This window comes from Abramis brama (genome assembly GCF_963993115.1).
Source record: "Abramis brama genome assembly, chromosome: 17".
NCBI classification, from domain to species: domain Eukaryota; kingdom Metazoa; phylum Chordata; class Actinopteri; order Cypriniformes; family Leuciscidae; genus Abramis; species Abramis brama.
Window position 1 is genome coordinate 18,659,187 of NC_139979.1, and position 26,151 is coordinate 18,685,337.

At 37.0% G+C, this 26,151-nt stretch overlaps 1 protein-coding gene and 1 long non-coding RNA gene across 7 annotated transcripts in view; one reads left to right on the forward strand and one right to left on the reverse strand.

Moving 5' to 3' along the window:
- LOC311067730 overlaps nucleotides 1-26,151 on the reverse strand; it is a 134,191-nt gene that overhangs the window by 1,304 nt on the left and 106,736 nt on the right. For all 3 annotated transcript variants that reach the window (XR_014603269.1, XR_014603270.1, XR_014603271.1), the window contains 2 exons: nucleotides 20,178-20,366; nucleotides 82-138 (listed from right to left, as the gene is read on the reverse strand). This is a non-coding gene — a long non-coding RNA (uncharacterized lncRNA). The remainder of the gene's footprint in view (nucleotides 1-81; nucleotides 139-20,177; nucleotides 20,367-26,151) is intronic.
- LOC311067723 (uncharacterized protein) lies at nucleotides 88-13,493 on the forward strand. 4 transcript variants are annotated; one of them, XM_084089763.1, is made up of 10 exons: nucleotides 88-5,955; nucleotides 6,727-7,056; nucleotides 7,151-7,471; nucleotides 8,088-8,156; nucleotides 8,259-8,429; nucleotides 9,408-9,455; nucleotides 9,540-9,596; nucleotides 9,733-12,294; nucleotides 12,782-12,856; nucleotides 12,988-13,493. In XM_084089763.1, exons 1-8 carry the CDS (start codon nucleotides 5,859-5,861, stop codon nucleotides 9,810-9,812), a joined length of 1,173 nt encoding a protein of 390 aa, XP_083945889.1. In that variant the 5' UTR covers nucleotides 88-5,858; the 3' UTR covers nucleotides 9,813-12,294; nucleotides 12,782-12,856; nucleotides 12,988-13,493. The 4 variants fall into 4 exon arrangements, with proteins under 4 accessions (XP_083945889.1, XP_083945891.1, XP_083945892.1 ...); XM_084089765.1 differs by having other exon boundaries at nucleotides 12,228-12,294; XM_084089766.1 differs by having other exon boundaries at nucleotides 88-4,640.

Below are 26,151 nucleotides of genomic sequence, written 5' to 3' on the forward strand. Positions count from 1 at the left end.
AAAAAAAAATGAAACAATTCTTACTCAGAGAGCTAATTCATAAATTCAACTGCTCTTACCAAAAAGAGACCAATTACTTACCGTTATCTTCTGACTGGACTACAATGACTCCAAACTGTTGTCTTTCAACATCTGTATCTTAAAAAAAGACAAACACAGCAATCACCAACTTTCATGAAGAAAATTAAAATGCATGGATTTGCTTTTGCACCATTTTTGCAAGAGGCAAAATTTTTGCAAGTTTAGATATTTATAAATAATACATTAATTAAATAAATTGGTGTCATTTGAACGTTTATCAATAATTATTTTCAAAGTTGCAAAGATGTCATGTCATACAGATTTCATAAAATAATGTATTTTGTGTAACGTATTATGTAATAGGTCATTGTGTGCGTGTATGCATGTTTAAACTTTTATGACGTAATCAGAACCTACTGCAGTGTGTTAAAACGTCAACAATGTAATTGATCAATCAAGTATTTACCATATATTTATTATTTTAAGGTCATACAGTAGTATGTATATATGAGGCTAGGTGCGCTTGTTCTATCGCCACGGTTGTCAAACTGGGGTATGCGTACCCCCAGGGGTACGTGGACTGATTTCAGGGGGTATGCGAAAAAAGATCTAAGGCCGGCGACACACTGGCTGTGTGGCGTGAGCGTCTCAGCTGCGTGGCGTGTCCGTTTTTATTTCGGCTCCCATGTTAACAGGTTAGAGTTTGCACACTGCCTGCGTGACACACGTGTCTCAGGCGCGGCTCGAGCCGCGCGGAAAACGCGTGCATGCTAGAAATAGGACCGACGCCTATTTTTCACGCGACACGCAAGCGTGTTGGAAGCGTTTCCAGGCAAAATAGAGTAGGAAAAGATGTTTATATGTCATTTTGACACGAATACATATTAATAAATGTCATTTTGATGTTTGAAAGTGTCTAGGGTTTGACATAAATGCAAATATAAATGTAATGTAAAAAAATATTATCGATTTTCAAATACTGCACCTGTCAATACAGAACGAAATATATTATATACCCTTTTTTGCCGTCAACATATATAACATAAACATATTTTCCTACTCTATTTTGTCTGGAAACGCTTCCAACACGCTTGCGTGTCGCGTGAAAAAAAGGCGTCGGTTCTATTTCTTAAGACCAAGTATAGGTACAGAGCAGACTGTTTGTGGAAAATGATCTAAGACTGAAACTGTCCCCAATTCGGCCTAACATCGCTGCATTATGTAAGAACATCCAGGCACATCCCTCACATTGATTAAACTGGTGATGTGAGAGGTGGTAGGCCTATTCTGTGTGGTTTACAATTTAGTTTACTGTTTACTATTTAGTTTACTATTGTTAATGTGTTCTCTTTTTTATTATTATTTTACAGCAGAGAAGTTAAGAAAATATACAATGTTATCATATGTGAAAAGCAATACTTATCAGTATGTGAAAAGTTAACAATAGCTTTAATGAGATGTTGGATATGTGTTGTAGGCCTATTGTGTGTGAGATTGGGTGCATATCTGTTTAAAATCATTATATTCAGCACATTTGTATCATATGTTGACTTTTGAAGAGATTTGTAGGCCTATGTTTATGATTCTATTCACTATTCTCGACAAAATTGATAAAAATAAATATTAATAAAAATTAAAAAAACTTGTTAACAATTGGTGGTGTTGGGGGTACTCCGGAAGATCTATAATGTCTCAGGGGGTACATGCCTGTTAAAAGTTTGGGAACCACTGTTCTATCGGATTCCTATTATAACGGCGGATTTGCCAGGCGCACGCGAGGAGCGGTTCACAGCCGAGGAGACCGACGTTCTCGTCAGGGACGAAGGGGATGGAGAAACACACCCAAATTAACTTCGGTTAAACAGGCGTATGATAATTTGGGTAAATGTGTAAGCTATGTATGCTTTTATAATAAACTGTCTATCTATCTATCTATCTATCTATCTATCTATCTATCTATCTATCTATCTATCTATCTATCTATCTATCGTGTATGATTTGCAAAAATGATAACTGCTGCGTCTGTGTGTAGATGAGAGAATCAAAGTGTATGCGCGTTGTGCACACGCTACATTGATTATGGCCCTTAAATAGCATATGAATAACATGTGCAACGCACCACTGACTTTAACCCTCTGATGGTTTATGGGGTCTTTTGGGACCCCAAATGACTTTTGCTCAAATTAAAAAAAATGTTCCCTTTGTCCAAATGGTATGAAACCTTCTACGGCTCTCAACACTTTCTAGATCTACAAAAAAAAAAATAAAGTGGAATGATATCTGTTTTTATGTTAGCGTGACAAAAATTGTGACACTCGTGGTCGCAATCAAAATAGACAAAATTCATCATCAAAATCAGAAACAACGCAGAACACATCGACAGAAATGGCACAAATAAAGTGGCACACTTCCACCAATGCAAAAAACATCCACAATGCTAAATTATATTGCTCACAACACGTGTACACACACACACACACACACACACACACACACACACATATAGAGGAATACATTTTTGAGACTATAAAAACTGTTCTCTTATCATTTGTAAAATAAAATCATCCAAAATGCAATACCACCACAAAAATAAATTGGTGACACTGACACATTGAAAATGTACACACGCACACACACACACACACACACACACACACACACACACACACACACACACACATTTGTAAGGCTATAATTTGTCAAATAAAATCATCCAAAATGCAGAACCAACACAAATATAAAGTGGTCACACTGACATCGACAATGTGTACTCACACACACACACACACACACACACACACACACACACACACACACACACACACACACACACACACACACACATTTGTAAGGCTATAATTTGTCAAATAAAATCATCCAAAATGCAGAACCAACACAAATATAAAGTGGTGACACTGACACCGACAATGTGTACTCGCACACTCTCTCTCACACACACACACACACACACGCACACACACACACACACACACACACACACACACACACAGGAACATTTGTAAGGCTATAATTTGTCAAATAAAATCATCCAAAATGCAGTACCACCACAAAAATAAATTGGTGACACTGACACATTGAAAATGTAAACACACACACACACACACACACACACACACACACACACACACACACACAGGAACATTTGTAAGGCTATAATTTGTCAAATAAAATCATCCAAAATGCTAAACCACTTCAAATATAAAGTGGTGTGGTGACACTGGCACATCGACAATGTGTACTCACACACTCTCTCTCTCTTTATCTCTCAGACACACACACACACACACACACACACACGCAATTGTGTGTGTCTAGAATCTAGAATTAGATTAAAAATAAATGATTGAAATAAATGATAAAATCTTAAGACTCCAACATTTCTCTTTGTAACATTTTGTTCAGGTTTGATTCTAATCATAATGTAACATTATTGAAAAACTGGGGGGTTTTTTGGTACAAAAAAATGCTAAACTTTGACAAAAATATTTTATTTTTGTTATAATTGTGATTTTATAATATTTAGATATGAATCCAACTGAATCCAACTTGTGAAAAGATATCTTTCAGGTAGTCTAATAGCAAATAGCATATACTGGAGCTCTATAGCCATCTAGTGGTTAAAATTATTATTTTTTATTTTAAAACTGCATTTTCCAAAAAATGGGCAAAAATGTTACATTAAACCATTTAAAATCATCCATGTTATCCCCATGAATGAAAGTTAGAAATCTGGGTCTTTTATAAAGTGAATTTTACATCAAATGCTGTTTTTTTGTAAAAAGGCTATTTAAATATTTATTTATTAATTTATTTATAGAAATTTAAAAAATATCATAAATTCTCCAAAAACTGCACAAATGTTGAGTAAAAACATTAACAAACAGAATAAAATTACATTTGTAAAAAAAAAAAACTATTATCTTGTTACAAAATTAAATGTTATTTTCTGGGGTCTCTAGAGACCCCAAAACCCAGAGTGTAGACATAAATAAAGACCATCAGAGGGTTAAACAGGTTTTTTCGGTCAGTGGCGGAATTGTTTTCTAAACCTGCAAAATAGCATGAGGGAACGTTTGCGCCGGAACACGCCTCCTCTTTGCGCTGAACCGCCCCGGGGAGCGCAAGTGTATTTCTTAGTTAACCGACGTGCGTCTGTGGAGGGAAAAGTCCGCTTTGCGCGGGTGCAAAATAGGAATGATACATGCGTCGCTGTACAAAGTCAATTGACCTATGGCTAAGCCACGCCCCCAAACGCGATGAGCCAATCACAGTGCGCATAGCTAACCCAATGCACTCGGACATTCTCTGCTTCCACGTCCATTGAAATGCATTGCAGTTAGTCAGTTTTCATTCGTTTTTATCTGTTTTTTCTTGTCATTTTAAGTTTAAAATGGTCAAACGGTGTGCATGGGGTACATTCAACTCCAACACTAGGTATCCTGAGAGGCTGGGCGACGGTGTGTATTTTTTTTACCCTTTCCCAAGCCACATCTCAACCGAGATAAGTGTCTGCTCTGGATTAATTTATGCGGTAACTTAGACCACAACACCATCTAAACGTGGATAAATTAAACAAGGATGTCTACATCTGTTTTAAGGTAAGTCAACAACGTATTTGAACGTTATCTTTAACATCTCTAATGTAACGTTAGCCTAACGTTAGCTTCTAGCTGCGTTGCAGTTTGACAAGAGTACAGTTGAAAAAATTATGCACTATTATATTGTTTAATATTTCAATATTTCTGTTTTCATTTTCTGGTCTATTAATTAATAAATGTTATTGTGATATCATCTCGTTTTCCGAGTCTTTCTGGTAGAAATGTGTCCAAAATTGCATATTCTCTGACATTTTGCACAGATTACATTTCCTGCTTTCACACTCAAACAACTGTGTGAAGGTAAAAGTTCTTGTGGCTTGTGCTCATATTCAGCTTTTCTGCAGTAAGCTGGTTGTGGTCTATCAGGACATCTAAACTATAAAATGTTATACATAACACAATAAAGACATTTATATTTCAGTTACTTCAATCACTACATTTCTATACAAACAATGAACTTAAAAAAATAGCTTCAAGTTCATTGCCAACTAGCAAATGTCATTTTGCGTTATAAAATAGCAGCGCATTTCTGAATCAATTGTACTGTGGAATTCTGTCTTTTGTTATGCAACTACTGTGTATTTTTTTCAGATGAAAGCACAACCAGTTTTCTGTTTCTACCAAAATGTTACTTGTTAACTGACAGCTTAAGAAACAAGATAAATGTTTGTGTTCCATCACGCCTAAAAACCAATGACATTAATTAATTTTATTTGCTCTTAGTTTACCAGCCCATGGTGTATTGTTGTTTACTTAGATGTATGATATCAAAGTGGATTAATGTAAAGTAACTGAAGTAACTCATTTCCTACAGTGCATACAGTAGTTTTCTGATAATCCTGTATTGGACAGATTATCTCTGTTTTTTTTTGTGTGTTTTTTTTTTTTATACCAGGCTGCCTTTTCTCATCTATATCTACAAAACTTTATCTGTGCACCACTACAAAACTTTTTTTTTTTTTTTTACAGTTCTTGTCCCAAAGTAAATGAGAATGATTTATATACAATACATTGTATTATTTATTTGAAATAGAATTTGCATCAAGCACTGATCAAATCAAAAGTTTGTATTTTTTTCTGTAAGCAAAACTCCCTATCAGACACAGACTCTCACTGAAGGCCTCTATATGAGCACATGATTATATCTTATTTACTTCTGCACTAAATTTAGAGCAACTGAAAACAGCTTTGTGAAAGTGAAGCTCATATAGAGTTCAGATGTCCTGCAGTGAGCATCTGTGTATGATGGGGAGTTATCAGCCTTCATATTTCCAAATTATTTATCTTCTAATATCAGCTTTATTGGAATGCAAAGGTAAGAATCATTATATGAAGTCAAATTCCTTTTACCAACATATAAATATGCAAACATAGAGATATGCATAATATCAATTGGGTGTGTAAAGGCAGCATAGGTGTGACATGCATATGATCAGTGTCATTCAGGCTACATAATGGTTAATTATTTGGAAATTTTATTTGTGCTAACAAACAGCTTCTGTTCTAGCTAGTATGTAAAAATTTAAAGCAAGAAAATTATTTACTGAGGACAGTCTTTTTGTTTTTTTAATAAACATTGTTTGGTGTGCAAAGACTTATCTAAAAGTCAATGGAAATACTTTACATTTAGGTTCTATAAGTTAGCATTAGTTAATGCGTTTTCTAACATTAACAATGAACTATACATTTGTTACATTATTTATTCATCTTTATTAATGATAGTTGATTTAAAAAATAAAAATAAACATATTTTCATTGTTACCTCTGGTCCATTAAGTAATATTAACAGAAATAACTTAAAAAAAATGCTTTTTTTGATGTATTAGTAAATGTTTAAATGATCATTTACTAATATTAATAATTACTTTAGAAGTATTTTTCATTGTTGGTTCATGTTGACAAATGTAGTTAACAAATGGAACTATATTTTAAAGTGTTTCCAAATCAATTTATGGATTTTTATACACTGGTAATAAAAAGGATCATTTCAGAAAATGATTTTTTTTACTATAAACCCTGTGGTGGTTTCCTATCCATGTATCAGTTCTCTCAGGATGTCTCGTTTCTCTTTTTAATTTCCCTTTAGCTCAGACGGCGAGACCATGCGAGCAGGTCCATCAGTTAAACATAAACTCTCTTCCGGGCGACAATATGTCTATTTCTTGCCTAACCACAACCCATCCGCTGGAGTCTCTGACAGTGAAACTACGCAGAACCGACCCGGTTAAAGACATCCTAAAGTATTCAAACAACTCTCCAGCATTAGAGCATCAGAGATGGTCTGTGAGAAATGATGCTGGAAATGTTACACTTTACCTGAAAGACATCAGTTCATCCGATAAAGGACATTATGACTGTCAGGTCTACAATGATGGGGACTGCCTTAAAGCTACTCAATTTAACCTGAGTGTCATAAGTAAGAATGCAATTTTTTCAATCAAGCTAATAATCCTCATTGGAGAGCCATTTACATATATAATATGAATGCTAATGTGTTTCTCTGGTTTCAGAATGTAAAACTTTGGACTCTGTTCATGCAACGCCAAAGACGTCAGTGTTGCTGCCATGCTCTGAACATCCACTGCAAAACAGAACTGATCAAGTAACTTGGACAATCGTTACTGGTGACAAATCAAAAAAGATAGACCAATATCGCCCTCCACACAAGCCCTCAAACAGCACAGAGAGAGACCCGAAGCCTCTGTATGAGAGAGCGAGAATACTAGGGAATGGATCTCTGCTTATAAGGGATGCAGTAAACACTGATGGATTATGGTATCGGTGCAGAGTGAGTGAAAAAACCTGCTATGAGGTGAAGCTGGTAATAAAAGGTGTGTTTTCAATCCAAAATTTTAGAATTTAATCTAATTAATCAATATCATGCAGGCAAGTGCTGTTGTTCCGGATAACACAGCAACGCTAACATTTATATCAATGGCACGACCGTGATGTTGCTTTTACATGACAAACATCAATAAACAAGTTAATTTAGATTTTACTAACTAAAATTTTAACCACAAAAAGGCCAGGTGGTATAATTTTGCTCCACCAATGAAAATAGTGCCAAACAAGCTCAAAGCAGAATTAACTATTGCATCACTGAGCAACAGATTCCAAAATGAATCAGTTTAAACTAATTATTTGTGAGAATAATTCAAAGAGTCACTTGTCGCCACCTATTGGCATAATTATAATATGCCGAAAGAGCCACTGAAAAATCTTCACCACTAATGCACAAACTGACAGTCTACTTTGTATAAGACAAATGGGTTAACATTTTTATTATTGTCTAAATATCTTCTGAGAATGTTATTAACATTAACAAAGTCTCTAAAAAGTCAAAAATAATTACTATTATAGGCTGCTGTGTTTATAAAAGGAGTGTTAAATCTAACCCTAATTTTTTTTTTTTTTTTTTTACGTAAAATGTTTGAAATTTAATTATAGATTATGGGATCTCTCATTCGACAACAAAACTGGAAACACTCTCCACAACTTGTTCTACCTGTCACACAGGTAAGACAAGCACCTATAGCGTGTGTGTGTGTGTGTGTGTGTCTGATCAAAATATCCTAATTAAACTGATATTTAATATGCTCTTTTTTGTGTCAACCTCAGCTGACAGTTCTGTTGTCCAGACTGAAGGCAACATTGATGCGAGTTCAGAAGTGACAACTAATCTGACAGCAGTAGTGATGGTCACAATAGTGTCTCTGTGTGTCCTCATTACACTGATCATATGTGTGATTCTTTATTTCAAAAAACGAAGGAGCAATATCAACAGACAAAGTAAGTCCTCAACTGTAGTTCTGAAAAGTTTAACACTGTTGAATTGTCACTGTCATAGCAATGGCTTATTGGAAAGGAGAAAGGAAGTGATGACTGATATTGTCATCAGAACAGAGTTTATATGTTTATATAATACTTCCTGTTATATATTTATCCTTGACTAACTGAGCAGTTATTCAAACAGAAACCAGGATCAGCAACACTGCAAACCCTCAAACATTTGCTGGTTTTGCAGATGTTTTCCTTCAAATTAGTGATTTTAAAAGTAGATGTTCCTTCTGCAATTGTAAGATGTGATATTAGTATGTCAGTGTGTCAGTAAGGGAATGTTAAATGCTAAATGTATAAAGATTTAGGCGATTTTAAGTCTTATGGGTGTGTTTAGATGATTGATGAGGTTGTGTTGCAATGAGAAGTGAAATGCAGCCTGAATGTTAAGATGTTAATGTTAAGAGTGCAAAAAAACACTTCAAGGGGTGTACAATCCGTATCCCGGTGCTCTGATGTAGTGATAAGAATTTGACTCATAAAAATGTATCAAACCAAGGCACTCGAGTGTTTAAGTAAATGTATATTAAAAGCCTTTATTTCATCATGGCTTAGGCAATTAAAAACATTTTTCAAATGGCCGCATATCGACGCATTTAGACTAATGAGCCTTTCTTTGTGGTGTGGGTAGCAAACACACTCTGAGTCATTTTATGCAGCAATGGTAAGTCATGTGACAATCACCTGATTATGTAATATAGAATAGTCACAAGAGAGAAGAAATTGTTAGATAAATAAAGACATATCTCACCAAAACATAATTAAAGATATATATATAATATAATATAACATTAAAGTGTAACAAATCAGAATCAACAATGTATTCCATGTTGGAAAGAAAATACATTTTAAAATATTATAACTTTTGTACTATAGAATGATGGTTGAAGTTGACCTGATGGTAAAGTACCTCTTTTTCATCTTTTGTAGCAACATCAAATTGCTGGTTCTCTGCATATTATTCCCAAACTGCAGATGGTAAGTGACATTTGTTGTAAAATGTTTAGAAGACATATAAAAATGTAACTGATGACAGTCTTTTTTTTTTTTTTTTTCTGACAGGGATTGATGGCCCATTGTATTCTTTAGTGGAACGAAGCACAGGAACCATGACCTCCTGTAAGTTACCACAAAGTATTATTTATATCATTAATTGTATATGAAAAAAAGTGTTATCAGTTCAAACAACACATTAAACAAAACTTAAATAATTGCAGGTGGTCAAAATAAATTTTTGAACTTTATCTCCCAACAGTTGTAGCTGAACAAGCAGAAGCTCCAGCATGTAGGCTACAGTTTGACAAAAGCACAATGTTGTGTTTTACACAAATATAAGTAGGCTAAACACTTTGCAGTTTTAATGATGTCCTGTATGAACAAAATGGAGTAACTTATGTTTTTATGTTTCAACTGTTCGATCGCGATCGCGCCCGCGCCCGCGCCTCTCTCTCTCTGACACACACATTCCAGCATTGCAATCTTGACATCGCAGCCTGTTCATTATGCTGCGTTCACACCAAACGCGAATAGAGCGTCAAATTCGCGCGTATCGCGTCTACTTCGACGCTTGAACATTTTGAATCCATTTGCGCCTCCAAAGAGAATAGGACGCGCATATAAAGCGAGCGTTTGAAGCGAAATAGCACCAAACTATAACGTTTACACTGACCTGCAACGTTAAATCTTTGTCTGGAGCTGAAGCTTTTCATCGACCTTCTCAAAATAAAATGATTAATATAACCCTCCAATGCATAGTTAAGGCCCTTTTGGTGACTTAAAATGATATATAATCTTTCTGTCTCCAAAAATCATCAATTGCCTCCTGTGAAATGTCTCCTCCTGTGACAGCTGCCACAGCGCCTGTTACCGAATGTTGACTGTTTGTCCGAGTGAGTGGAGGGGGCGTGGCTTAGTCATAGGTCAATTGCGCTGGGTGCAAGATAGGGCCCTCAGTGTCAAATGTAACATCACTAGTTAAGTTTGTAAGTATGTTTTGTGAAAAAAGTGCATTCTCTTTCAGATAAATGAGTCACATGTGTCAGAGGGAAATTCCCTGAGTGAAATGATTTTGCAATGCATTTTGAATGCAGGTAGATGGTAGGTCTGCAAATAGATGTAACCTCCACAGAGCTGACTGGAAATCTCCCTGTTGTGTTGCATCAGAACTTGAAAGTCATGAAATACTGTTAAAAAAATTCCTTTCTTTTGTTTCCTTTCTCTCCTCAAGATAGTTGTGGAAGTCCTAATATAGGCCAAAACATACAGTTCTGTCATAATTTACTTACTCTATTGTTCCAAACCAGCTAGACTTTTTTCCAAAGAACACAAAAGGAGATGTGGAATCACGAGGGAAAAAAAAAGAAAAAAAAGAATGATTTGCACTACATGCACTATAATAGAAATTGTTAAATAGTTAAATTAGGATTGTGTTCTGGGGTGGTTCTAATGTCTCTAGCCTGCCTCTTGGTGCGTCGATCAGAACACAGGAATGGATCAGGACAGTCTGATTCAATCAAAGGGGTTTATTGAACACTGAGGATTCATTTGTCTGTGTGGGGCATGTAGCCACGTGTGGTTCTACAATAAAACATAAATAAAGAAATAATCAGCATAACATGACTTGACTGTTATATCAAAATAAATCACACTATACATCACATTGCATTGCATTTTACAATGTTATAATATACATAACTTTCCGTTGACCAATACAACGTAATTTGGCGCTGTTATTGTTTAAGTAAACATAATCGGCACGTTGAAACCGAAAGTGTCCATAAACTGACAATGAATATCACACAGCGCACTATACAGAACTCCCCAAATGAACTAACAAATAATTAAGTATAGTATTATAGTAACATGAATAAAAAGATACGGAACAGGCTGACAATATCCTCAACTGTGATATTATATTGTAAACACAGCTCGTGAATCTTAGTTCTCACACTGTTCACTCAAACTACCTCCATAACAGTGGACAAATACGAAATTGCCTCGAAATGAAATACTATGATTAATAATGATTGTCTGCTGATTAAAACGGATACTCACAATCAGTAATAGACGCACACTTAGCACACAAAATAAGGGTTATTTCTCCCGGTCCCGTGCGAGTCTCTCTCTAGCTTAATTTTACCTCAGGACGATGATTGACAGGTGCGCTAAGCTCCGCCTTTCCAACAGAAATCATTCCCCCCCCCCCCCGTGATTGTAATTCCCGTGTAAAATTAAATACATTTATATTGCTTCAGCATTAAATATTCTGTGAAACTTTTATTTATTTATTTTTTTTACAAAATTTGATATGTCAGAAGCTCCATTCCTCTGTGCAGAGAAAAACTAATATAGTTTTAAGTATAAATACTTAATACTAAATGGCATGCTAACTCTATGGGGCTGTTTACACCTGGCCACTTCATGCGTTTTCTGTGATCGGATAGCTATCCGATCGTGAAAAGACCGTTGCTGCGTTCGAAACCGCATACTTCCCTACTATTTAGTATGTACGAATCCAAAAGAGTAGGCGAGAATTACCTGGGTAACGTACTAATTATCGCGAGATTCGGACTTAAGTGCGTTCGAATATGCCTACTTTCCTACTATATAGTAGGCGAAAACAGTACGTGAAGGAAGCAGTACGTTCGAAACATCAGTATTCATAAAAGAGTAGGCGAGAAGTTCCCGGATGGCTTACTGCTTCAGGCCAGATTTTCGAGTGCTCAACCGATGGATACTCTTCTATCCCAGGAGGCCACGCGAGAGGATACGTCATTATCAAACATCGCAGAGATCAGCGATGCGGGTGCTTTCAAATGTGAGTAAACACAGTTCCTTTTGTTAAAATCGCATGTGTTGAACTACTGTAAACTGTTGAATTGTTGAAGGTGTAAAGACGTTACACAGTAAAGTATAGTTGTGATTTTGCTGTAAAAACACGTTTTATTATGTAGCCTATAACGTTAGCTAACAGGGGAGCTCCAGTAAGGACACGTAAGTTACGTCTCTAAAGTGGATTTACATAAACCATACACCTTAAAGACGCTTATTTTAAATGTCTATATCTGACAGGAAAATCTTGATATATCACAACATGAAATAGACATCTGAGTGATGAATGTGTGCTATTATGTAGAACAAATCTATAAAGTAATTAAACATAAGGTATCTTTTTTTATTTGTCCATTAGTAGTTGATAAATTGTGGAACATTTATGTTGGATAAAAACTTAAAACAACCTCAGCATGTAAATGTAGTGTTGAGCTCATCACAGAGGTAATGTGAGTCTGGTCTGGATGTTACAGGGACAGATTAACAGATGTGTGTTTATCCGGTGGAGAGTGGCTCATGAAGATGAATGCTGCCATCAAAGGCTTTGAGTGAGTATACTACAGAAATGAATAACAACAACTATTTAAATATTAAGTTGTAGTTTATTTTAATTATTGTAATTTCAAACAGAGCTATTACAGCACCTTTCTGATTCTTGATTTCTGTGCATTTGTTGCAGATTTTTTGAGATGGAGCAGGACCTATGATGGGAAAGATGATGGCGGCATTTGTGAAAAAAACGTTTTTTTCTTCTAAATAATACTGAAATCAAATGACATTGTGCGGTTGAAATTACTGCTTTTGTGTTATGTTTGTGCATTTTTGTAGGATCTGAAATGTCAGCAGGCTGGTGTGAGCACTGAGGATGAGGAGCCCAGCTGAATACTGGAGATGGTGCCATGGATGAGTCCCTCCATCACTCCACCTGCCCTTACGAGACCTTCCACCTGTCCTTACAAGACCCTCCATCACTCCACCTGCCCTTATTGCCTCAGATTGTGAAGCACAACACATCATGCAACAACCTCCGGCACGAAGTAACGGCTCACCTCTGGCGGTCAGCTGATTCATCAGAATAAAGCCGCAGAATGGGAACCGCTGTGTTGATGGCAGAAGGATGTGGGGTTCAGCGCCTGTAGCCTATACATACATGATTGTAGTTTGAATAAAGCTTTTTCATGTGTTGACTTGTATATGCATTTGTTTATTGTGTGATAGTGACTTTCATTCATTCTTTTACTAATTTATTAATATTTCTCATTGTTGTCAGTAAATAAAATATAATTAGTTAATGTTTTATTTAATTGTTTGAAAGAAAATGTAGATATGTTCATTATATACACATCTAGAGTGTATTCAATCATGCATAGCTATGTCATATGACAGATTACATTTTGTTTGTTTTATTGAATTATATCATTTTCAGTAAAAAGTAATATAATTAAGTATTGGTCAGCATTTATCGTTGTTATTATTGTATGTTTTGGGGTGGGATAGCAATGCAATTCATTCTGAGGTAATATTAATTTTTAATATTAATGATAGCCTACTTTTCTAAATTTTTCGAGTACAAAATCAACAGTTTTCTCCAAAGGCGAATCTTCGCACAGCAGCCCTTTGTGCAGACATTACAAACGCTGAGGAAAACCATTCTAGGTAGGGCTGTTGAGTTACTGATGTTATGAGGTGTGTGTGTGTGTGTATATATATATATATATATATATATATATATATATATATATATATATATATATTATGGGTTTGCATACATAATATGAGATTTTTTACACAGGAAAAAAGAACCTACAAGGTTGAATATCTTTATATATTTTCTTAAATAATTCATTATAATACATTTTAAAAAAAGCATTTTTTTTGTTATTTATAGGCCTGAGGGATGAAACGAGAGTTAAATTCAACAAGAAAAAGAGGAAAACATAAAGCAGTTAACCACTTTTGCTTGTGGATGAAAATGTTTGGATATAAAATAAAAAAAATGAACATATTCAAGAGATGACAACTTTGGGATTTTTGTAATAAAAATAAATAATATCGTTAAGGATAAAACGGTGGGTCACATTAGTAGGGTTAAATATAAGAACTTAAATCAACCCTAAATGTATTCACAAAATAAATGGGCAGCAGTTTCTTCAAAAAGACCACAAAATGAGCAAGTTTAATCAACATCAAGATATTTACAGATAGATTAATTAAACGTGTCGTTCAAATCTTTTAAGTTTTTGCGCGTGTGATAACGCGTCGTAGGTCACATGATAACGTCAACATGGCAGATGTCCGGTTCGCATTCATACTCAACGAGATCTGGCTATAAAGTACCTACTCTTTTAGCGCTCGTTAAGTAAGTACTTATTGAAATTAAGTACCTACTCTGAGTTATACTCATACTCATTGAGTATGCGGTTTCGAACGCAGCCCGTGTAAATGCCCTCCGAAACGCATTCGAGACGGATTTGAATCCGATCGCTCCATGGATCGCTCAAACCACTACAGGAGGTGTTCTGGGCCACATTCCAGACGAAACTGGACAAGTGTAAATGCATCTGGTTGTTGAAACCACAAATGTAAATTTTACTCCTCCCAAAAGTGCTTAAAAAAATAAACGTGTGAGAGCGTGTTATAGGCTAATGTTGATGACGACGCTACAGCAAAATATGACGACGCTACTGCAACACGCATCACCGCAGATGAGAAGCTGAGCTTCTTCATTAAATCAAAGTGAAAGTAAGTCGCAGACGCTTAAATCGATCTTCAATTCCCGCGCTATATGCAGATTTGCAGAGTGTACGTCACCGAAAGCAACAGATATGAGCTGCATTTTATTAATCATCCGCTAAAATTTCTAAATTAAAGACCGGAATAAGAGAGCGGCAACAGCCCTTGTAAGATCATTTCGTTTCTTTACTTCTAGTGATGATGATTGTGTGTTAAATCCGTTTTGCAAAAACACATTTATGTGACCAGGTGTAAATGGAATCGTTTTGATAAATCACCAGATGGCTATCTGAGAAAACGCATGAAGTGGCCATGTGTAAACCATGTATTTGGTTCAGTCCCTGTGACCCCTGTGATCTCACAGCCGTCACCATGGTAACCCGGGACGGAACCACAATCGCCGCGAATCGCGGCCACACCGGGCGGCACGTCAACATGGTTACAGATGGCAGAGAGATGCAATCTTTCCCCGCCCAGCGAGTGCTTGAAGTGCGTCAGAAACAGAGCGCGCGCGCGATCAGTTGTTGGTAATTTGTTGTGTAGCGTGCGCGACGCCGCATCCAATGTAGACAGCATTGCTTTTTTTTGAGGGCGCTTAACACACAGGCTAGTAGAAACGGGCCTGGCAGCTCGCGCCAGTTCTAGACGCGGTGAAAGTTTCCTGATTGTGACGGATGGCCGAATTTACGTGACACATTATAAATGAGCATTATAGTCTGCGATAGATACAGTGCCAAAAAGAAGAGAAGAGGATAAAAGGGGATAAAGACAGAGGTAAAGTGATGTAGTGAATGAACAGTTTATCTAATTGCATAGGAGTAAGATACTATAATTTCATGGCAGTTATTTTTACCTTAAACTTAATGTTAGCAGTTGTTCTGACTGAGTTCTCCAGAGGCCCCAGACTGTGTGATTTTGTTACAATCATGTCAGTTTTAAGACGCATTTTTTATTATCACTTTTTTATTAATGTTTTACCCTACAGTTGTGCAGTTTTGGGGGGAATACAGTACAGGCCAAAAGTTTGGAAACATTACTATTTTTAATGTTTTTGAAAGAAGTTTCTTCTGCTCATCAAGCCTGCATTTATTTGATCAAAAATACTGATTTTTTTTTTTTTAATATTGTGATATATTATTACAATTTAAAATAATTGGTTTTCAATTTATTATACTTTAAATTATAATTTATTTCTGTGAAGCAAAGCTGAATTTTCAGGATCATTACTCCAGTCTTCAGCATGTGACATCCGGTCTATCACATGATCCTTATATATATTTGTATATATATATATATATATCTCAGTATATTTTCCTGCTTTTTTGTCCTTAGCCAATCACATGCCTGATGGATGTAACCATTATAGAGTGAATGGGAAATGATCATTCTTAATTCTTAAAAAAAAAAAAAATTTATTCACCTTTTAAAATAGGGGACTAACCCCACAACCCCCACCCCCAAATCATTCTTGTCGGTTATTGGCTGGAACACTGTTTGTTATGTTTGGTGGCCAAGGCTGGCCCAGTTTGTTTTTCTTGCCGTTTGTGGAGCCTGGGCTGTCTACAGAGACTGTGTTTTTTTACAGTGTGTTTAGGGGACAGGCAGCTAGCGGATAGTGAGGAGATGTTTGCTGGATGTGACAAAAAATGTTTTGGCCTAAAAAACGCTTGACATCTCTTAGAGCACCTTCAACAGACAGTGTGTGAGTGAGTCTAAATGATGGAAAGGCCAAAAAGAAAAGGGAAAGGTGGCGCTGAGAAGGTCAGACTCAAAAGGAAAAAAGTTATGGAGGAGGAGGCAGCGAAATGCTCCAAAATAACAGGCATCAACGAGCAGAGTTACTACAGGTGAAATAAGCTAAAGCACCTAATGTCACAGCTAGGCTCAGATGGGAATTAGCACCAGCTACGAGGCAGCCAAAAGCTTGTGAAATTTGAAAGTAGCTCAGTGGTAAATATGAGACAAATTAATGGTTTACTATTGAGTGGCTCTTGAATTTGTCCTTCAGTGGTTGCCAGATGTTCCTAGTTTTAAAATGAGCAACTTCCCTTGGCTGCTGCTATGTTAAGTGTATAAGGATTATGACGCTAACACTGGTGGTGATGCTCTTTATGAAATGCAGATATAATGTAAACACCCAAGCTGTAATTTAGCTTTTTAGCCTGTGTCATCTGCTGATACTACACAAATGTGTCTATGTGTTTGTCCTGTACATGTCAAAATTGAGAATCTGGCTCTCTTTAGACCAGTGGGTTTCAAATGGATCTGGGGACCCCCAAGGAGACCGCTTGAGGGTCTGAGGAAAATTTCAGAATGAAAGAGTTAATAAAATTCTTTTCGGGAATCAAACTGACATTAGGTGCATCTGTTGTCTTGCAATGAACAGGAAAGAGACTGAATGATGGACAATTTCTCTTTAATATTTTGTATGACTTTAAAGAGAACGTCATTGACTGTGAGAAACAATGGCTTGTCAATGTAAGTGTTTTATGTCTAAAGAAAAACACATTTGTTAGCCATCTAAAGTCATGAGGAAACCATCTTTTTTGGCTTTTTAATCATTTATATACTTACTATGTCATTTTTAGTCATCTAATACGACATGTGTCTGCCTGTAATGTGCACAGATGGCTAAAATAATGTGTACTGAATGTTTTTATCATAAGTGAATTTCATTTTTTTTATCTTTAACTTATGTATTTAATTAAAATTATTAATTCTATTATTTGTATTATTAATATATTTATTTTTTAGTGGTCCAGTCGGTTTGTGGGATAGAACTAGGTAAGTAGCATGGCACTTAGTGAGCATGTGGGATGTGCTGGACTAACCAGCACTGTGGCTTTGGAGTGCTAGAGCAAAAACTGTACAACCCTGTTTGTTTGTTTTTTAAACTGCTGCTGTGAAAATGAAATGAAATGCTGTGCCAGTGAGTACACACATCTAATGCAGTAGTTAAATCCACTCTGCATTGACACTGCTTTAAACATGGACTCAATTATAAACGTGTTAAAAAATAAACAAACACAACTAATGTTGTAAATCTACATTAACTTACATTTGAGTAAAGTTGGAGGGCTTGAATTGAAATGGTCCCTATCTTGTTGACATGGCTATACTTATACTTGTAAGTGAGTCAAGTCTGTAACTCATTATGTTATCTGACAGACAGCTGAGCTCACAAGTATGCACACTGTGGGGTTGTCTGACATTGAAGTGGTCTTTGACAGCTCATTTAACACCCTGTCAATACAATATTGGCTAGTTTTACAACCTGAGTTCTCACAGATGTGTCTGCTGGGAAAGTGTTGATTAGATGATTGGTCTGTTTACCAGCAGCAACAAAAGATCAACTTATTTTAAATATGACCTTTTAGTGACTTAGTACTATTTCCATGACCCCACATGTATTCTTCATCATGATTTCAAAGGGATTTCAAGGACCTTTAGTCCTGAAACAGCTATTTTCCTTCAGCATATTAATAGAGACAAACATTACTGCATTGTAGAGGATGGCACATGAAGTTCAAGCTCTTCTCAGAGGTCACAGCTGTATCTACCAAGAATTAAAAACTGTCTAGAAAGGAAGGATGCCTTTACTGCTGCTGGAGCCAATCGCATTCCATCAAGAGCCACCTCAGCTATCGTATAACAAAATATCATGCAGGAAAGAGTGAATTGTAATAACTTAGTTAGGCTACTTCAGACACACATATGCCAGAGAGAAAAAAATCACACCAATTTCTATTTTCTCCTAGCTCTTTTCTCAACAAGTAAGGCGTTAAGAAAGCTCCACTGTTAGAACCCCTTCTGACTGACATTTGTTTTCTCTGAAGTGCATGGAAAAGACTCTGCAATACCCTCTGTCCATTTTGCTGAGTCATCCATTTTTCTCCACTTTCCCCTTCACCACAAATTGGCCTGTGCATGCTCTTGTGCTGCAGATGTGTGTAATTTGTGGCTTCCGAGAAGTATCAAGACATCCGATTCCTTTGCCTTGTGTGTGGGGGTGTTGACTATTCCTTTTACCCTGAGAACATTGTCTAGGTTCTATAGCCCAATTGTGTGAAAAGTGAAAAGTCCCAGTGCTGTTTTCATGTACAGATGTAGAAATATTATGACTATCAAACACATTTAAATGTCCATTCAAAGCAAGAATTACAACTGCTCACTGATTCTATAATAATATATTATTATTTGGTCTTATGACCAGCTACTAGCACATGAGTCAGAGAGGAAGTCTGACAGAAAGTGGCATTAGAACATCACTCTCACACACACCTCTTTTCCCTCTTCTCTGCCTCAGGGAGAGAATGCAATTTTAATATAGCTCCCTTCCCATCAACAACTGTTGTCCATGCCAATGTTGAGAATGTGTGTACAGCAGGAAGAGTTAGTCATATCTGACCTTTTACAGCTTTGTAAAAGCCAAAGTTCCTCCTGAAATGAACTGTAAAATATGCCATCTACTCTTTAATGGACACCATTTAAAGTCATTGACTAATTCCTTCCATACCGATCAAATCATAGTGATATCAAGCAGCTCAAAAAAGAGAAAATTCTTTGTTGTCCTATACAACATAAATCAATGTACAAAGAGAGTGTTTTCAATTTGCAAATGTGTGACTATAAGATGTCCCTCTATCCTGTCATTGAAGGCAAAAAGAAAAGAAAAAAAAGGTTTTGCACATTAACCTAATGCATATTTGCCAGTTACATTTTGGTACATTTCTGGAAAATGTGGATAAAATATTGTAAGATCTGATTTTAATAAACCAAATTACTGTGTAATGAACATTTTACAATATTTTTCTTTGTACCCAAATAGGCTTTTATGCACCTAATAGATATACCTTGACATAATCTGACCATAAAAAGTGCAATGCAGTTCTGTGTGCATTATGAAAACATCCTGCAAGTTTTTCATAGACATTGCAGACAGAGGTTGTTGTTTTCTATAGTCAAAAAGTAGTGTCATGCATTTAGTTTGCATTTGAAGTAAGCTGTATAACTTAAAAAAGACAGATATATCATTAACCTGTTAAGAGCACACGGACGTGGCATTAGTTGCAAAATCCGAGTAGTTGAATACACTATTGTCAAGTGAAATGTTCAATAAAATGCACACTGTCTTACCATGCTATAGTATCCATGTTCAGATAATGTTCAGATAAGTGCAATCCACAGAACTCTTTATCTGAAATGTATAGTAATCCACTGTGCAGAAAAATAAAATATAGTTGTTTTTCTTCCCTTTGCTTGTTTGCAGTTCTGTGTTGCATAACCGGTCTGGAATGCAATCCACACTTAAACTCCACCCCTGCCCTGGGGAAAAAGGAAAAAGAAATCAGTGAATACCATTAACCTACATTAACTGTTTTTTACAAGCTATTAATATAGCTTTGCTAAGATAATGGAAAACCATTTCTGGTTCACTAAAGAACCTGAGGTTCTTAAAGAACAGATTTCTGTTAGTCTGCAGTACATTTTAATAGTCCAAAGAACCTTTTTCCACTACAAAGAACAATTTGTGCAATAGAAAAGTTATGTGAAAGTTAATGGTCCTTCATGGAACCATACATGCCAAAAAAGCACCTGTATTTTTAATTGTATTTTTGGAATGTAAGGTTGGCCAGTTGCCCTCAGCGGATTTATATCATCAATTTTTCCATGCCATGTGATAAAAGTCAATAGATATGCTAAATGGTTATACATTTTATTCAGGTAAGCAGATTGTTGTTAAACAGCATATGTGAACATGTCATCGTGTTTGTTGAGGTTTGTTATATAGAAGGATTCCAAGATATTTGTTTTGTTTTGTTACCTCCCCCCTCCCCGGGTACTTTCCAAGATTTCTTTGAAGACACACGCACACACACGTGACGTGACCAATATGAAAAAAAAATAAGGAAAAAGATCACCGGGGCAAATGTGTTTACCAACTCAGAATTTCACTCTAAATAATGTTAACATCAGAGCTTTTTACAATACAGATTGTTTCAAAGCAACTTTACAGTGATAACAGGAAAATAATGCAACAAAGTTTGTTTCGGCTGTACAGCAGATCTAGAAAATAGTGTCATTGTCCAAGTTAAGTGTTGATTCATTTCCATTGTAAAAACATTTATTTATACAGCAGCACTGGAGAAAACAGTGATGTCATCATCCAGCTCAGTTCAGTTCTCATATAATGGTGTCAATGCAGGCAGATCAATAATATTGTTGAATATTAAGTGTTAAGTTTCATTTAATTTGTTGGATAAAAGAATCAAGTCACTAGACACGTAGAGTAGCCCTGCACCACTGCACGTTTCAGATGTACGGATGTCATCTGGCACACCCAGTGAGCTAAATGAGCACATAACTAACAGTAGGGTAAACAAGTAAGGACAGGAATGTGCTTGTTTTAAAATGGTTTAGATGCTATAGAGACACTAATGAATTTCTGTGATAACTGCAAAAGATGAGCAGAGAGTGCTGGCCTCTGCGTTATTTCAAAGTTGATAGCAGATTAATTAACTCCAAGAAAAAAATATATACTAACATTACATTATTTATGTCATATGTTGGATTTTAGCAGTTATTGTGGCTAAAGGGTCACTGGCAACATAGCTGCCAACTCTCACGCATTCACCGTGAGACACACGCAATTGACACTTTTAGAAGAACGACAGACTAGACAGAGCAGGTTACTTATGATATAAAAAAATCTCCGCTCTCAGATTCTGTCACTTTTATTACGAAATTCAAACAATAAATACCGTTTTGGCGCTTGTAAATGTGACGCGACAGATCCCTAGCGGCACGTGAACCGATCATCTCTAGCTAAATAGTAAATAAACACAAATGAACAATGTTGAAAGATACAGTACAACTTACCGAAATGTATATTCCTCATACATAATATCGACCAATCAATCAAACAAAGGGGTCAATAAAACAGCTGGAGAACAATTATGTCACATAACATTTACCTCAGGAAAGCCATTTCCATAATATAGGCATGTTAGTTGGCTAGAAAAAAAGAGCTATAGAGAGTATTTTGCTAAATATGTGTACTATATTACATATTTATTATATTTTTACTTATATCATTACATAAAGTTGTTATTATAATAAAAAAACCATTATATTTAATTTGTGTTATTTTTAACCTTAAATAATACTGACAGCTGATAGGGCTCTCTGTATGTTTACAGCATTAGGTGAGTTGTTTTTTTCTTGAGAAAAATGAATGCCTATCTTGTGTAGCCTACCTAATATTTATCCAAATGAGTCAATATCAAATCACAATAATTGAATTGAAATAATAAAAAAGCGTAGCTTACCAGAAATTGAACCATGTAAACATTGTAACATGTTGTCACTAAACCTAATAAAATTCAGTTTAGTTACTAAAATGTTTTGACAATTTAATTGTCAATTGGCAATTGTCTTGTTTTCTGTGAAATTGATAAAAAATAAGTTTATGATTAAAGCAAAACCAACTATCTACCAATGGGCTCAGAAAAATCAACTTAATTCAAAGGGAAAACAAGTTTCCATACTCCATTGACAGATATTTTTTTTTGTTTTAAGTGTAAACTTAATTTTGTTTAAACTTCATTTCTATATTTTGCATCTCAAGCAAAGTATCTTGATTTAAGGATGTTTAAATATTTGTATTACAAAACAAGACAAAAATGCTTAGATACTGGGAAATAGAAAAATACAGGCCTTATACAGGCTAATATAGGCCTATACATTTTTTTTTTCATCAATGTGTACTTACGATGGGGAACTGTTTAATTTGGACTTCTCTGTGCATGCTCTTTGAGGTGGTGACCATAGACCTGCATTATATGACTGACAGACAAGAACGGTTTGACCTAAAAATATCAAAATTGAAACTACTGCGGAAACAAAGACACCTACATCTTGGATGCCCTTGAGGTAAGCTAAAACATACCAGAATTTAATTTCAAAGTGAACTATCCCTTTAATTTGTAGATGGGTGAATTAAAGGGGTGGTTGATTATGATTCACTTTTTTAACTTTAGTTAGTGTGTAATGTTTCTGTTTGAGCATAAACAACATCTGCAAAGTTACAACGCTCAAAGTTCAAAGGGAGATATTTGCTTTTAAAGAAATCACTTTTTAAGGACTAGCCTACAACAAATGGCTGGAAGGGACTACACGACATTCCTCCCAGGTTAGTGACGTCACTAACCCTAAATTTAACATAAACCCTTCCCCCGGAACACTATTTATAGATTATCAAGACAGAATATGCTAATCAATGACTAAAAGATAACTACACATAAGCTACATATTCATCAACTAACCATTAAGAAACGTCCTGTTGCATTCTACATGTCACTTCTTGAGTCTCTCCATCTTTGTCTGACTCCGGTTTGAACAAAAAAGGCTAAAAGTTTTTGAAATTTTCAGTGCATGTCTGTGTGAGGTAAAAGGACACAAGCTGTTGAAGCTCTGCCCTCTGTGCTGGGAGCAGCAGCTCATTTGCATTTGAAGGAACAGACACAAAACGGTGTGTTTTTGCTCACCCTCAAAAATGGACAATTTTAACCTGCTATATAAAAATATCTGTGGGGTATTTTGAGCTAAAACTTCACATACACACTCTGGGGACATCAAAGACTTATTTTACATCTTGTGAAAGGGGCATTATACCACCCCTTTAAGACTTATAAAGACCTTTTTAAAACCTGCAAAAACCCTAATAAAAATACCATCCTTCTTTGTGTAGTGAGAATGCTACTTTAGATAGCATGGCACACAGCAACAACCAATTCAATTCTTTCTGGCAATGCCTAGTTATGCCTTCATGATAACATCACTTTCTCTGTTAATTAAAACTGTGTTAATGTAGATTAAATTATAGTAATGCATTTGTTGTGTTCTGTGAATCATTGTGATACTGAGTATGTTCGCTAGAGGGCAGTGAAATCCTAATAGAGGAACTGAGTGTGTGAGTGAGAGATGAAGAAGTAAGGTAGTTGAAGATAATGCCCTGTTGAATGATGTTTGCTACATTAAATACAGACGTTCAGAGTTAGCTTTTTGTTTTCATTCTTTTACATCCTACAACACCACAGCATTAAATGTATTTTTAGAACCTCACATGTCCTTGTGACAATGCATTTAGCACAGGGGTGGGCAACTCTTTCCCTCGAGAATCACTTTCCTGCAGAGTTTAGCTCCAACCCTAATCAATCACACCTGAACAAGCTAATCAATGTCTTCAGGATTACTAGGGACGAAAACGTCTCTGCTTACTTACGTAACCTATGTTCTCTGAATAGGGAACGAGACGCTGCGGATAGCGCAGTGGGATATCCTCTGGATGTGCCGATTGCCTGAAGCCCTATAGAATCACGCCAATTCAATGGCTGATGGCGCTCACGCAAAGCTGGCTCCGCCCCGACGCTCTTACGTCATAGCATGACAAACGCGCGCCATCTTCTCCTCAGATTTCTCTGCCGAAAAGAAAAACTGTCGGCAGCGCGAGGAGCTTGGCAGCGAACGCAGCGTCTCGTTCCCTATTCAGAGAACATAGGTTACGTAAGTAACCAGAGACGTTCTCTTTCATAGGTTCACTCAACGCTGCGGATAGCGCAGTGGGAACGAAATACCAAACTCGCCAAGCTAAAGCGCTGCCATAACTGGTACAAGACCAAATAATAACCATGATCGGTTCAAGCTGATAGAACCTGGGAACCTGGAGTCATGTCAAGATCTAAATTATAGAATCTCACAAAAGTGTGCGGAGAGGACCAACCTGCCGCCACACAAATGTCTTCCAAGAGGACCCCTCTAAAAAGTGCTTGAGAGGAAGCCACACTTCTGGTGGAATGTGCTCTGATGCTAAGAGGTGAAGGCAAACCACGTACCTCGTAAGCCAGCGAAATAGCGTCCGAAACCCAGTGGGAAATCCTCTGTTTTGATGCGGCAAGCCCGCGGCGGCCAGCACCAAAACATACCAAGAGCTGGTTTGATTTCCTCCAACCGCCTGAGAGATCTACATACAACTTCAAAGAACGGACCGGGCAGAGCAAGTTAAGTTTCCTTTCTTCCTCAGAGGCAAAAGGAGGAGGGTGGAAAGCGTTAAGGTTAACAACCTGACAGCAGAATGCTGTGGAAAGTACCTTAGGTACATACCCTAACCTCGGCCTCAAAGTAACCTTAACCAGGCCAGGAGCGAAGTCCAAGCATGACTCGCTAATAGAGAGAGCCTGTGGTGAGTCACCAACTCTCTGGAGTGGGCTAAAAGGAGCCAATCATCCAGGTAATTGAGAATACGGATGCCCTGGAGCCGCAGTGGGGCCAGAGCAGCATCCATACACTTTGTGAACGTCCTTGGCACTACAGCGAGGCCAAAGGGGAGGACCCTGTACTGGTATGCCTTTTCTTCAAAGGCAAACCTGAGAAATTTCCTGTGTCGCCGTACGACCTGGATGTGGAAATAAGCATCCTTGAGGTCTACTGTCACGAACCAGTCCCCCAGCCGGATTTGAGATATGATAGCCTTCAGCGTCAACATCTTGAATTTCCCTTTGTAAAGAGAGAAATTCAACCGGCGAAGATCTAGTATCGGCAGCAGGCCGCCTCCCTTCTTCGGGACCAGGAAGTAACGGCTGTAGAAGCCCTGTTCGACTTCCCTCGAAGGAATCTCCTCTATCGCCCCCTTCAGCAGAAGGGATGAAATCTCCTGCTGTAGTACAGAAGCCTGAGCGGCGCTGTCGACTACAGTAGGAAAGACCCCGTTGAAGCAGGGGGGGTTGCGACAAAACTGAAGCGTGTAGCTGAGCCAAACTGTGCGGAGGATCCAAGGCGATACCCCTGGTAAACGCTCCCATTCTTGAAAGAAATGTGATAGAGGGAGAGGAGTGTTGCAGTGCAAGGGACATACCTGAGGTAGGGTGTCACGCTGATTCCCATGGGGCGGCGTGGTTAAACGTGGAGGAGAGCGCTTGGCGTCCTGACACGTACTGGGGGGTACCACCGCCTGGATAGGAGCAACTGGATCCGCCTGCTCCAGAGGAAAACAAACTGTACCTCCGAGGAAGCGATTGGCGAGTGTAGCGTGCACCGGGAGCGAGGGGAGAAA

What these genes read in the sequence shown, in the direction of transcription:
- LOC311067723 (XM_084089763.1), top strand. Translation starts at nt 5,859, where the DNA reads ATGTCCTGCAGTGAGCATCTGTGTATGATGGGGAGTTATCAGCCTTCA. An exon ending in GGTGAAGCTGGTAATAAAAG is followed by an intron (nt 7,472 to 8,087) that starts GTGTGTTTTCAA and finishes ATTTAATTATAG; the next exon opens with ATTATGGGATCTCTCATTCG. An exon ending in TTGTTCTACCTGTCACACAG is followed by an intron (nt 8,157 to 8,258) that starts GTAAGACAAGCA and finishes TGTCAACCTCAG; the next exon opens with CTGACAGTTCTGTTGTCCAG.